Below are 14,266 nucleotides of genomic sequence, written 5' to 3' on the forward strand. Positions count from 1 at the left end.
ATCCAAAAGCTATGGGAAACATTTGTTTAATTTTGCAAAAAACAATTTTAAGCTATATTTTGAGAGAGATGTTTTTATTTGTACCAAGATTTCATTAAAACATTATTTCTTTTTCTATTCTTGATAGAGAAGATATTTCTTGAAAATTTGCGAATGAGATTTGCAATATTTACAAGAATGAATGTTTGATTTGAAATGGACAATTTAAAAATGATCTATATAACTTAAAATTAAAAGATGTTCCAATTAATTATGTTGATAATCCGGTAACAACAAATAAAAGGAAAAATGATAGTCAAAACCCGGCAAATCTTTGGCATGCTAGGCTAGGTCATATTTCCTCAAGGAGGATGAACAAGCTAGTGGGAGAGGGCATGTTTGATATGTCTGATATTAACTCTCTACCTACTTGTGAGTCCTGCCTAAAAGAAAAAATGACTAAATCTCCTTTTAAAGGAAAGCCTGAGCGTAGTCAAAATCTGTTGGATTTGATCCATACAGATGTTTGCGGACCATTTAGTATCGGTACTAAATTTGGTCACACCTACTTCATTACCTTTACTGATGATTATTCTAGGTATGGGTATTTATATTTAATGAAATATAAGTCTGAATCATTTGAAAATTTCAAAGAATTCAAGGCTGAAGTAGAAAACAAACAAGGTAGAAGTATTAAAGCACTTCGATCGAATCGAGGTGGAGAATACTTAAGTACCGAGTTTTTGAGCTATCTAAAAGAGAATGAGATTCTCTCTCAGTGGACTCCTCCTTTGACACCTCAGCTAAATGGTGTCTCGGAGCGTCGCAATCGAACTTTGTTGGACATGGTTCGATCTATGATGAACTTCACTGAGCTCCCTCCTTCCTTTTGGGGCTATGCACTTGAAACGACGGTGTTGTTGTTGAACAATGTTCACACCAAAGCAGTGAATAAAACTCCATACGAGTTATGGAATGGCAAAGCTCCTAAGTATTCGTACTTGAGGATTTGGGGAAGTCCTGCTTACGTGAAGCAGACAGTGGGAGATAAGTTGGATAGTCGATCCACCTTATGTTATTTTGTAGGATATCCGAAGAATTCAATCGGATATTATTTCTATCATCCTACTGAAACAAAAGTGTTTGTTTCGAGGAATGCCACCTTCATGGAGAAGGAGTTTTTATTAGATAAGAAAGGCAATATGATGGAACTCGAAGAAATTCGAGAAGAACCTGAGATATAAAATAACGATCCCACACCTCAAGAACCTTCAGTGGACACGCCTACATCTAGGAGATCCGAGAGGACTTCTAGACCTCCTATTCGATATGGTCTTCTTCTTGAAGGGGATCAAGTGAACCCGACATTGGATGTGATCCAAGAAACTTCAAGGAAGCAATTTCTGATGCGAATTCGGATTTATGGCTTGATGCTATGCAGTCGGAAATAGACTCGATGCATACAAACCAAGTTTGGCCTTTAGTAGATCCTCCCGATGGAATTGTTCCAATAGGGTGTAAATGGATCTACAATAGAAAACTTGGGCCTGATGGCAAGGTACTAACCTACAAGGCACGATTGGTAGAAAAAGGTTATACTCAAAGACAAGGAGTTGTCTATGATGAAACCTTTTCATCAGTCGCAATGTTCAAGTCCATAAGAATCCTTATTGTCATAGCAGCATGGTATGACTATGAGATATGACAAATGGATGTGAAGACTGCATTTCTTAATGGAAACATTAAGGAAAAAATCTATATGATGCAGCCCGAGGGATTCACATCCATGAAAAGCGAGCATAAGGTATGCAAGCTTCAGAGATCAATTTATGGTCTCAAACAAGCATCAAGAAGTTGGAACCAGAAATTTGATAAAACAATAAAGGACTTTGGTTTCATCAAAAACCCGGAGGAACCGTGCGTGTACAAGAAAGTAGTTAAGGATGCGGTGACATTCTTAGTGCTTTATGTTGATGATATCCTACAAATTGGGAATGACGTAGGGATGTTGCAGTCAACAAAGATATGGTTATCAGGTAGATTCTCGATGAAGGATTTGGGTGAGGCCTCCTATATTCTAAGGATACAGATCTATAGAGATAGATCTAAGAGAATGATAGGCCTCACTCAAGCAACCTACATCGACACCATATTGAAAAGGTTTTCTATGGATGAGTCCAAGAGAGGACATCTACCTATGTGTCATGGAGTTTCTCTATCCAAGTCTATGTGTCCCAAGTCTGACGAAGAGATAGAGAAAATGACACACATACCATATGCGTCAGCCATAGGTAGTATTATGTATGAGATGATATCTACCAGACCGGATGTAGCCTTTGCTCTGAGTGTCACGAGCAGATATCAGGCCAACCCCGGTCAAATGCATTGGAAAGCCGTGAAGGATATTTTTAAGTACTTGAGAAGGACTAAGAATATATTCATGGTTTATGGAGGAAGAGAATTGAAATTGAAAGGCTATACCGACTCTATCTTCCAAAGCGACGTGGATGACTCAAAGTCAACCTCTGGATTTGTATTCATGCTCAATGGCGGTGCTGTCTCTTGAAAGAGTTCCAAGCAAGACACCACAACGGATTCCACCACTGAGGCAGAATACATTGCAGCATCAGCTGCTGCTAAAGAGGCCATTTGGATGAGGAATTTCGTCCAAGAGTTGGGTGTAATTCCTGAAGCTGTTGGTCCAGTTCCGGTGTACTGCGACAACACTGGTGCCGTTGCTCAGGAAAAGGAACCAAGGTCTCATCAAAGATCCAAACACGTACTGAGGAAATACCACATCATCCGGGAGATTGTGGAAAGAGGAGACATCACTGTCGAGAGAGTGGTCTCTACAGACAATATCGCTGATCCACTTACTAAGCCCGTGCCAGGACCATTGTTTGACAAACATCGCGAAGCAATGGGATTACGTAGTATGACTAGTTGGCTTTAGGGCAAGTAGGAGATTGAAAGAGTGGATGCCCGGTTAGCCAACTTGTGGCTAAGGGCTTTTATGACTCTATGTATAAACAATCTTTGTTTAATATAATTTACATTCATTAATGGCATTTTCTTCGTCTTTCTTCATATTGTTATATTGTGATATACTATTGTTGTTTTGATAAAGACCTTGAATATACTATACTGTAAGTAAGATGAGATAGTGAATAAAGAGAGATCACTATTATGAAACACATCTTATAGTCACTGTATATTCTAAACAGTTCCTAGTCAATTGAGCCGTCCGCTAATAAGGATAAGGATCGCTCGAGATTGAGACTAGCATTTGTGATGCCAAGTACCACGTTTCATTGGTAATGGACATGGAGATGTTCAAAGCATGCAAATGGATATTCATATGATGAATGATCGAACTACCCTATCACTAATAGAATTTTCGCATTTTACTTCGGCATAATTTACTTCGGCAATTATTAATTACGAAGTAGTATGTAATAAACAACTTCGGTCATAACACAAGTGAAGTAAAAACAAATATTCAACTTCAGTATTTTAAAAAACACGGGCTTCACTTAATTTTTAAGAACATATTACTTCGGCATATATTTGTTTGCCGAAGTAAAAAAGGGAAAAATAAATTTTTTATTGATAAGATGTGAAGTAAATTCCTTATCTTTCCAACCTTCAATCAATTATTGTAGTCGACTTACAGATCGTGAAAAGCCCAAACTGCATCGATCTCCTTCTTCCAAACTCCATCGATCTCCTTCTTCAGCCCTAGCTCCCCGCCGATTGACAACTCCAGCCTTCCACCACCACCAGGAGCCGCTCGACGTCTTCCAAACTCCATCGTTCCCCTTTTTCAGCCCGAGCGCCCCGTCGATTTACAACTCCGGCCTTCAACCACCACCAGGAGCTGCTCGCCGATGGAATAATTGTACGAATCCTTTTCTTTTCCTATCGATTCGGGTTTTAAATGTACTTTTTGGATGAGTTTTCTATTTTTTTTCCCTGAAATCGGGTTCTGTTTTTTTTTAAAATCAATTCGGGTTTCATCTTTTTATTTTGGTTTTCAATGTTTCATTATCGTTGTTCCCTCGAAGAAACTAAAAATATGCTAATGAATCGCACATTAGTGGTATGTGTTTAGGTATGGCCTGTGCTCGAACCACCACTTCCAGCGGAGGAAAACTCCCGATTGAAGTTAAAATTGGGTAGAGCTTGTTCCAAGCTTCATTTTGACATCAAAATTTCCAAGAAATCGTGACTTGAAGCTCGAGCCTGTCGCCCCTGTTTCTGCTATAGCTGTACGAGTTTTTGTTCTTCGATCTTCAGGTGATTTTTCTTTGATTAAAAGTTTGATATTGCGATCAAAAAACATGGCTGGTTTCAGTCACATTCCACAGGTTTTCCGGAGATTTTGTCTTCAATTTCAGGTTGTTTTTGTTGTCATTTAGTTTAGATTCAAAATATAAATTATCAGAGCCAAACTCTATTTATTTCCAGCCCGATTCAGTTATGTTCGATTTCAGGTTGTTTTGTTGTCTTTTAATCTCATGTTTTGTTGTGTTCTGTGTACGTCACTTGCATATGTTTTGGACTCTTGTATAAATTTTAAGGGCAAGTCTGCGTTTTGGGTTTTGGGCCTCTGGCTAATCCCATGTGGCTGAGAATATTTAAAGAAATTGTAATTTGATGTGTCTTGGGTTAGCTTGAATGAAATAAATTCAAGCTTTTTATGCATTGAGTGTTGAGCATTTGGGATTTCACCTGGGTACTGCATGCTTTTGTATATTAATGCAAGTAAAATATTTAGTTTGTATTTTAGTTTGTTTAGGATATTTAGGATATGATGAAACTGGATGCTAATAATTAGGATATGATGAAACTGGATGCGGATGAAATAAATTTTATTGGCAGCCACGGACTAAGGAAATTTATGGTAAAAGATAGAGAGTAACACTCCTAGAATATCATAAAATGAGTATAATTTCTTTCATCGACCCTCAGAGATGGAGGACACAACAGATGATGGTAGGAAAACTCAGTCTCTGTTACTTGCTAATAGAGCTTGATTGATGGTTGTTTTTCATTTGACCCTTACTTTGGCAGGAAATGTTATTTTTGAACAGAGAGCAAAAATGGTGAATTTTTTTATTCAGAATCTATTTTGTTCATAGTTATTGCAATTTTAGCATCATCTGTCGGTGGCATTGACGATAAATGCGCTGCTTGCAATGCGATTGCTGTGAGTATTTGGTGCCGATTGAATAATTATTTGTGGCTCTTTGAAGTTAGTTTCTGGTATTCATTTTTGAAAATTTGAACGCGTTTACGGAAATCTTTCTGATTTCTTTGATTGCAGGAGGAGCTGTATCTCGGACTCCTGAAAATAAGAGTTTTTGGAGGTTGTTGAATGTTGATTGGAGGCCAATGCATTGTTTAAGTTTTAGGTACTGGAAAAATGATTGGGTGGATCGTTATTTTGATGTAAGGTACAAGAGTAAAGTTAAATAAAATTGCTGAGAACTAGCTACATGGCAAATCTATGCATGAGTTTGTTTATATTTCTGAGTTGAAAGCCAAGTTCAGAACTAGGATGAAAACAAAATCAAGTGATTTACTAAGCTAAAAGTTTGAGATTTTTCACTGTGAGGGTCCATGGTACGAGAAATTGGGTTGTGAGTTACGGGATGGATAAGCCTAGATTCCAAGAACTAGTCTTATAATGTTTTTGATGACCTGAGCTACACCCTTTGATTTGAGTTCATGCCATCTGTTGGTGGCTATAAGAACCAGGTTTTAGTTAATAATAGTTCTTTGTATTGCACTGTTGTGGACAAAATATTACGCCGAGATACAAAGGTGGAACTCTATCAACTAGAAGGTGCAAAATTTTCTTGGTTTACTTATTGAAAAAATGACTTGCACCTTTAGTGATCATACATTTTTAAAAAAACAGGTACCTATATTTATGCTAACCTAGAAGACACAATCATATATTGATTGATACAAACTGAAATTTCACAAGCTAATTTTTGACTATCAAGAATCATACATATTAAATTTTAGGCTCTCATAAATAAAAATTTGAATTCATCTTGATGTGTTAGTATATTTTATATGGTATTAACAATGGTAATTATTATTTTGACAGATGCAGATTGAATTTCTTTCATTAAACATCGGATGAAATTCATTGCAATTCAATGAAGTATTTGAGATGGATGGTCCCCTCGGTGCTGTTTAGTCCTCCTTTTTGCTTTCTTCTTCCTTTTTCCTATTTGTTGCTATATATGATATGGAAATGCACTGCCGAGGCTGTTAAAAGTTAATTCGTTTAGCATTTGACACCAGCGTTACTTTGATTACACAATGATTCAGAATTTTGTGTCATAGAGGGTGCATTTCCATATCAAGCAAATATTATACTTAAAAGACGAAGAGCTGAGGGTCGAAGAAATACTTGTAATTTGTTTTGTAGTTTAATATAGGAATCTACTAGTGGCTCCAAGGCATGATCCTCTCGCATATCTGCGCGGAGTATCCCCAAGAAACGGACATGGACCTAGTTGGTTTAATTTCTTGCACATCATATATTATATATACAGATTTAATTTGGATCTAGCTAGCTAGAAGAAGCTGGATCGATCAGGAGAAGAGAAGAAGCGTTAGCTGCATATGGATCTATATATATATAGTTTGTTTTGGTATTAATAATTAATCAAGATCATTTTATGTCTAAATACTATCGGTATAACGTTTGATATATTAGCTTGCAGCAGTACTGTCTTTTTTGGGATCGATGATGAACAATGTAGTTGATTGACTTATATATGTACGATCGAGCCAGCCGCCTTTATAATTAATTAATTAAGTACCTAGCTTGTTCCATTTATATTCTTATATATCATATATTTAAGAAGCTAGTGTTTTAATAACCGAGAAATCAAATAATTAATATTTAAATCTTCCAGTTTAATTCCCTAGCCATATTGGCTGTGTTTAGTTTCCTTTTCTTTTCTTTTGGATGCGTGTAATTAATTATTAGCATGCATATATATTCCTGTAATATATTCTTGGCAAAAAGGATTTCACAAACTTTTGGAATATTTAGGATATGATGAAACTGGATGCAGATGAAAGAATACTTTTAAGAGGTTCAAGGGGCCTTCCCAATATCCATCATGTCAATGACACTACCATGGTAATATTTTTTCTAGTTTTAATGCAAGTAAAATATTTAGTTTGTATTTTAGTTTGTTTCTGCTGCTCTCCAGCCAATCTAAGTTCATGTAGTTGAACTGTAATGTTTCTTGTCATATATTTAAAAGGGTTAAATATGTGCGTCAAGTTCTTTGAATTCTTCCTCTAGTTTCTCTCTATCTGTGATAGTATCCTTTTTGACAAAAATAATCCATAAAAAATGTAACCAACATATGAAAACATATCCTCACCTCTAATTATTATTATTTTTGTTTCTTTTGTCAAATTATGTTAAATATATCATGCGCCACAGATGAGAGTCTCGTTGTGGCTGGACTACAATATCTGTTGTGATTATGTGAACTAGCATATTGGCCTTATGGATATATTAAGGGATAATTTATAGATTACATGGTTATTTTAGCCATGCAATGCTTCGTCAAATTATTGGGATATGATCATTCTGATTTTTTGATTAAAACAGCAGAAAAGGCATAAGAGAGGGAATTTTGTCATTTTATGATATTATTCCTTCTTGATTATGTAATTTTTCACGAATTGGTGTTTGGTTTCCTGAAAAAGTGGGTGCCCTGATTTTTTGTTGAGCAAGCAGCACTACTACAGTCCTATCTTTGGCTTCTCAACTAAACTGTAGTGCATGAGTTTCCAGAATTCAAGTAATCCTTTGTTTTAGAGGTGCGGGTAATCCTTTATATTTTATTGTCACTATAAACTATTTTTTCATGGGTAAAAAACCACATTACAATTAGCTATAATTTTACCCTCTTGCATATTGGTGACTTCACATCATTAATTCAAAATGAATGGAGAGAATCTGGAAAAAGAACCTCGCATCATGGAGCTTAGGAATCAGGTAAAGTTTTTGTTCTCTGAGAGGGCATATACTTTTTATTTTCTTTAGGTATTAAAAAATTGATTTTTAGCATTAGTTGTATTTTTAGATTTTTGCAGCTCTTAGTAAGCCTCCCCATCCTTTCAAACAGTCTTTGGTTAATCTCAAGGGTTGCATCCACAATGAACTACTTTTCATTCTAAAACTATTTATTCGAGCCACTTAAACTTCATGATAGGAAACTATTAATTTGAGTTCGTCCAGACTTTCAGTTTATGGAGCAGATCATGGACTTGGAAGTCGCCCTTCAGCAATAGGACATTCTGGCGGGCCTATTGTCACTCAGGTTTGGGCATGTACTTTGAATATTGCTTCTGTTCATTGAATTTAGGAGTTGGATGTTACTGCTTGCACTATTTATTCTTGTAAATATGTCATGTTGATTCCTTGTGGCAGGTTACACAGACAATGCAAGTACCACTTGCTTATGCAGAGGATATAATTGGAGTTCAGGGAGAAATATTGATTACATTAGACGCACTAGTGGTGACATTCTAACTGTGCAAGAGAGTAGGGGCCTGCCTGATGAAATCACCGTGGAGATAAAAAGGCACCTCTTCACAAGTTCAACTTTCATTAGAATTTAATTTCGATTGATTTGTAATACTAAAAAATTGTATATTAAATTTTATTTTTGAAATTTTAAATTTTGGTTTATTTATAATATTGAAAATTTTATATTATTTTTAATTTTTTTTTTGTTTTTTTGAATGTCTTTTACTTCGTCAATTAGTGAAATTGCCGAAGTATAAGCATATCTTTTGCTTTGAAAATTTCATTAAAAATCGAAGTAAAAGAATACATTTTTCTTCGGCAATTTCTTTAATTGACGAAGTATAAGCATACGTTTTACTTCGTAACTTATGAAATGAGCGAAGTAAAATATATGTTTTTACTTCGGCACCGGTCCAATTCTGCTTCCAAAAAATGACCAAATACTTCGGTAATTTAAGGTATAAGACTTCGGTGATTCAGCGAAGTAAAAAGGTACTCTATTACTTCACGTGACACTACTTCGGTAATTAAGTGCCTACGACTTCGGTTATTAACCGAAGTCTTAAGCAATTTTTCTACTAGTGTATACGGACTTTCCAAGTGGTTATCACTTATCAAGAGGATAAAGTCTGCGGTTATGGTTGTACACCATTAGTCCTTACTACTTGAAACATCATTGAGACTCTATATGCTAGTACTGTACTTTGACTCGTTTACCGACTCTATTGAGATCATCAGATGTCGGAATTGGGTACAGTTACGACACATATAGGATTCGATGCTTTGTTGTCAAGGATTCATCACATACTTGCGAGTGTGGATATCCTATGCTATCTGAGGAGATATTAGTGTGACGAATCTCTGGCCAGAGTACATGATGTGTTTAGGTTACTTGGTTTTCCTAGTAACACATGCGATGTCACTATTTGATCTCCAAGATGTAATGCATAGTTATCGAATCTCGAACGACTCTCGATGCACCAACGGTTGTTGATTCGATCGGGATATATGGATGAAGGGACCGTACTGTACGCTAGCCAAAATCTACTAGTTCTTGCAGGCACTATCAGTGATACCTAGGGAATCATGGGGCGATGTTGCTAGACGCTCTTACCATGATTCAATGGGTAAGTCGGAAATTGTTGTTCCGAGTCACAAGGAGTTGTGAGCCCACGGCTAGCTGTATCCCTGAACCATTGAGGGTCACACAAGTAATGGATTACTAAACCACGTTGAGATAGTTAAATTTAAAGAGTTAAATTTAATGAAAGAGAAGTTGGACTTCTTAACTAAAAGGGAGTGGAATTTCCTAAAATGACATAGGGATGGGCATTTTTGGAAATCACTGAATTCGGATTCAGAAAAATTATGTTGACTTCAAAAGATGCAGAAATAGTTTCTGTGCACATTGGTAAAATCAGTTTATCAATCGGAGTCACGATGAATTTTATATTAATTTCTATAATAATAGGCTTGGCTAGTTGGGCTTATGTTATGGATTGTGGGCCCTAAGGAGTTAGAGTCCTAATTCAATTATAATTTAATCTAGTCTAGAAATTATCTATAAATACATGTGTAGTGTTCGAAAATTAGACACAATTCCTCTTGAAATTTTCGAATTACACACATATATTTTCAAGGGGATTTTTCGAAAATCCTCTACTCCTTTTTGAGATAATTCAGTCTGTGATTTTTCTGAAAAATTACATTCTGAATTGACATATCAAATCTGTTTAATCTCTTCGATAAACATCTGATTGATTTCTATTGCAATCAATCAGAGGGTTTTTGTTTTCTATTCGTGGACCTAATTCCGGAGATTGATCGAGCAAGTCATCGGTTCCCGGTATTTACAAGAAGAGCAGATTAAATTATGTTGGACTCCATAATAAAGCCTTAGCTTGAAGAGGTAAAAATATTTAATTGTGAATTTATATTTTTACTTGCAAGATTTTAATCGTTAGGATTTGATACCCACGATATGGAATCGTTCCATATCAAAAATAAATTTTTAAAACTTCCGCTGCTCCGGGTATCACATCTGTGTGATCAGAGAACGCGTGTTCCAACAGTTATCTGATTCTTGACCTCTTGTCAGTAGACGGTACACTTGCATTCATGTATACTCATACTCTCGTGCTGAGCTTTTTATGCTCATGTCTCGTACTCTGTGTTTTTGGACACCCTATTCCATGGGGCAGGTTTGTGATTGGATGAGGCGGGTGGATCCAAGAGGGGCTAGGCAGTGGTTGGCCAGCTGGAGCTTCGCCTAGGGTTTATTCTTATTGTATTGGGTTGATACAGTATTCGATTTGGTTGTATAACTATTTGAGTATTTGCAGATTCTTTTCCTTGGGATTGTATTCGGTTTTTTGTTTTCGCAGCTTAATTCTGGTTTACTGTTTGATTAAGTTAATTGCATGCCTAAGTTCTGTTTAGTAGGTGATCTCCGTAAGGGTCACTACATTTATGGTATCAGAGCATGCATTGTATTCTTGGGATTTAGATTCTGCATAAGATAACCGCGAGGTAATTTTTGTAGATGGCAGATCGCGATGATCAGAGTAGCCATGGCAGTATTTGTGGACGTTGGGGCAATGCCAACCGGGAGCATCGTCGGGAACGCCATCATCGTCGTCATGATGATCAGCGTTTCAGTGTGCGCCGATTCTTACAGATGGGTCCTAAGACCTTGGTTGGAGGCGAGTCTTCGGAGGATGCGGAGAACTGGCTAGATCGTATGGAGATGAATTTTCAGACGTTTCACTGTACTGAGGAGAAGAAGATGGAGACGCTTGGTTATCTTCTGGATGGGCGAGCCCGGAAGTGGTGGAGATTCACTTTTGCACCCTTTGTTGCGGTGAGAGGAGTTGCCACTTGGGCCGAGTTCCGCACAGCTTTTCAAAAGCTGTATTTTCCTCCTGCACTCCGTCAGATGAGTTACTGAGTTTACGTCAGGGAGCCATGTCTATTGAGTAGTATTAGCTGAAGTTCTTCGATCTGTTATCCTATTGCCCCGAGATTGCTGACAGCTCTAAGATGAAGTACAATCTGTTCCTTTAGGGTCTTAACCCGGAGATTCATGACCGTGTGGCGGTAGGTGATGATATGACCTACGAGGGTTTGGTGAGCCATTGTCACCAGGCGGAGGATAGAATTCAGCGTAACAGGTCTTTCTCTCAGTTTAGGCCTGCGAGTTCTTTGGGTCCACGTGCTCAGTCTTTCAAGAAGTTCCGATCTACTTCTTCTTCCTCTGGTTCCGATGGTGTTGTTCGTTTTGGGAAGAAGGAGAAGTGAGACCATTGCGGGAAGAACCATCCAACTGACAAATGTCGTAAAGCTTCTGGAGCTTGTTTTTGTTGTGGAGAGGTTGGTCATCTCCGGAGGGATTGTCCACTATTTGGGGGAGGCGATTTTGGTTCTGGTTTGGGATCGGGTTATCAGACCAATGTTCAGCAGAGGTCGCAGGGACAGCCTGCTGGGAGTTCTTACTTGAAGCTGCGGGCTTCTGGCCAGGTGTTTGCCTTGAGGCACGATCAGGCAGTTGAGGAGAATGAGAAGGTCATCGCAGGTATATTTATGTTATATGGTATACCTGCTCTTGTAGTTTTTGACACTGGTGCATCTCATTCCTTCATTTCTGCACATTTTGTTAAGAGGCATAAGTTACCATGAATTGCACTAGAGGTAGTAGTTTCTGTTTCTACTCCGACGGGCCAATCTATTTTGGCTAAGCGTCTAGTGATGGGTTTCCCTTTAGAGTTCGAAGGGAACATTCTGATAGCGAATCTCATGGTTCTTTCAATGGATGAATTCGATTGTATTCTGGGGATAGACATGTTGACTACCTATCGAGCTTCAGTGGACTGCTATCAGAGATTAGTACGCTTTCATCCGAATGGGAGTTATAGCTGGTTTTTCTATGGTGAGGGAGCGCGACCCCCAATTCCCTTGGTATCAGCTTTGAGAGCCTGTCGAGCTCTAGAGTCTGGCGGGGAAGGTTACCTCATCTATGCAGTTGATTTGTCCACTGAGAGCATTGGGATAGAGATTATTCCTATTGTGGATGAATTCCCAGATATATTTCCAGATGAGATTCCTGGTTTTCCTCCTGCTAGAGAAGTCGAGTTTGGCATAGAGTTGATGCTGGGTACTTCTTCTATTTCTCGAGCACCGTATCGTCTGGCTCCATCAGAGATGCGAGAGTTGAAGAATTAGTTACAGGATCTTTTGGACAAGGGGTACATTCGTCCTACTGTATCTCCTTGGGGAGCTCCTGTTCTCTTTGTAAAGAAGATGGATGGGTCTATGCGGTTGTGCATTGATTACCGACAGCTGAACCAAGTTACTGTAAAGAACAAGTATCCTTTGCCTCGTATTGATGACTTGTTTGATGAGCTGCAGGGTACTTCGGTTTACTCCAAGATCGACTTGAGATCTGGGTATCATCAGATGAGAGTCCGAGATCAGGACATAGCCAAGACTTCATTCCGTACTCGCTATGGGCATTACGAGTTTCTAGTGATGCCATTTGTATTGACTAACGCGCCGGCTATATTTATGGATCTGATTAATCGTGTATTCAGGGAGCATTTGGACAAGTTTGTCGTGGTCTTCATTGACAAAATCCTGGTGTATTCGCGTAATGCGGATGAGCATGTTTCTCACTTGCGATTGGTACTGCATACTCTTCGAGATGAGCAGTTGTACGCCAAACTGATCAAGTGTGAGTTTTGGATGGATCGAGTGGTCTTTCTCGGCCATATTATATCCTGGGAGGGAATTTTCGTCGATCCGAGCAAGATTGAGGCTGTGCTTAATTGGTCGCGTCTGACGACGGTTGCTGAGATCTGTAGTTTTCTGGGTCTAGCAGGATATTATCGTCGCTTTATTTTGAACTTCTCTCAGCTAGCCTGACCGTTGATGCAGCTTACACGCAAGGGTATTGATTTCGAGTGGTCCTCAGAGTGTGAGGAAAAGTTTTGTGAACTTCGACGACGGTTGACTTCTGCGCCGGTGTTGGCATTACCGTTAGGATCTGGAGGGTATGTGGTTTACACAGATTCTTCTCTTCAGGGGTTAGGTTGTGTCCTGACTCAGAATGGGCATGTGATCGCATACGCTTCTAGACAGTTGAATTTGCACAAAGACAATTATCCAGTTCATGATTTGGAGTTGGCGGCCATTGTGTTCGCTTTGAAGATCTGGCGTCATTATCTGTATGGAAAGAAATTTGAGATCTTCACCGACCACAAGAGTATCAAGTATTTGTTCACTCAGGCGGAGTTGAACATGAGGCAGAGACGTTGGATGGACTTGCTTAAGGACTATAATTGCGAGATTAAGTACCATCTGGGAGCTGCTAATCTCACTGCTGATACCTTGAGTCTCAAGGTGCGACTATCCGCACTTCACACTTGTTTGATGCCTAGTGCGATTGAAGATTGTTGTTCTTCAGGGTATACCTTCAAGCACAAGAAAGGTATGCAGAGTATCCATATGTTTGCAGTATTATCTGAGCCAGTTTTGTATTCGCGGATTCGGGATGCTCAAATGTCTGATCCGAAGATCCAGCATTTGGCTCTTCTAGCCAACAAGGGTAGCACGTCTGGATTTCACTATCAGTCAAATGGTTTTTTGTGTTTGTCTGGTAGGCTTGTGATCCCGAAGGATGAGGAGTTGCGAGAGGAGATTTTGTCTCAGGCACATCGC

The 14,266-nt window shown here is 38.4% G+C and overlaps 1 protein-coding gene and 1 long non-coding RNA gene across 4 annotated transcripts; both read left to right on the plus strand.

The window, feature by feature from the left end:
* Positions 1 to 3,628: 3,628 nt before the first annotated feature.
* LOC140892117 (uncharacterized) lies at positions 3,629 to 7,019 on the plus strand. The gene is made up of 4 exons (XR_012152742.1): positions 3,629 to 3,877; positions 4,077 to 4,376; positions 5,306 to 5,435; positions 6,098 to 7,019. It is a non-coding gene; the product is annotated as an uncharacterized lncRNA (long non-coding RNA).
* A 38-nt stretch (positions 7,020 to 7,057) lies between these two features.
* On the plus strand, positions 7,058 to 8,622 carry LOC140892116 (RNA-binding KH domain-containing protein PEPPER-like). 3 transcript variants are annotated; one of them, XM_073300864.1, is made up of 3 exons: positions 7,058 to 7,147; positions 8,238 to 8,345; positions 8,456 to 8,622. In XM_073300864.1, the coding sequence occupies exons 1-3, from the start codon at positions 7,061 to 7,063 to the stop codon at positions 8,555 to 8,557; spliced, it is 297 nt and encodes a 98-aa protein (XP_073156965.1). In that variant the 5' UTR covers positions 7,058 to 7,060; the 3' UTR covers positions 8,558 to 8,622. The 3 variants fall into 3 exon arrangements, with proteins under 3 accessions (XP_073156965.1, XP_073156966.1, XP_073156967.1); XM_073300865.1 differs by lacking the exon at positions 7,058 to 7,147 and adding an exon at positions 7,863 to 8,020; XM_073300866.1 differs by lacking the exon at positions 7,058 to 7,147 and adding an exon at positions 7,863 to 8,020 and having other exon boundaries at positions 8,264 to 8,345.
* The last annotated feature ends 5,644 nt before the right edge of the window (positions 8,623 to 14,266 follow it).

This window comes from Henckelia pumila, chromosome 3 (assembly GCF_033568475.1).
Source record: "Henckelia pumila isolate YLH828 chromosome 3, ASM3356847v2, whole genome shotgun sequence".
Taxonomy (NCBI): domain Eukaryota; kingdom Viridiplantae; phylum Streptophyta; class Magnoliopsida; order Lamiales; family Gesneriaceae; genus Henckelia; species Henckelia pumila.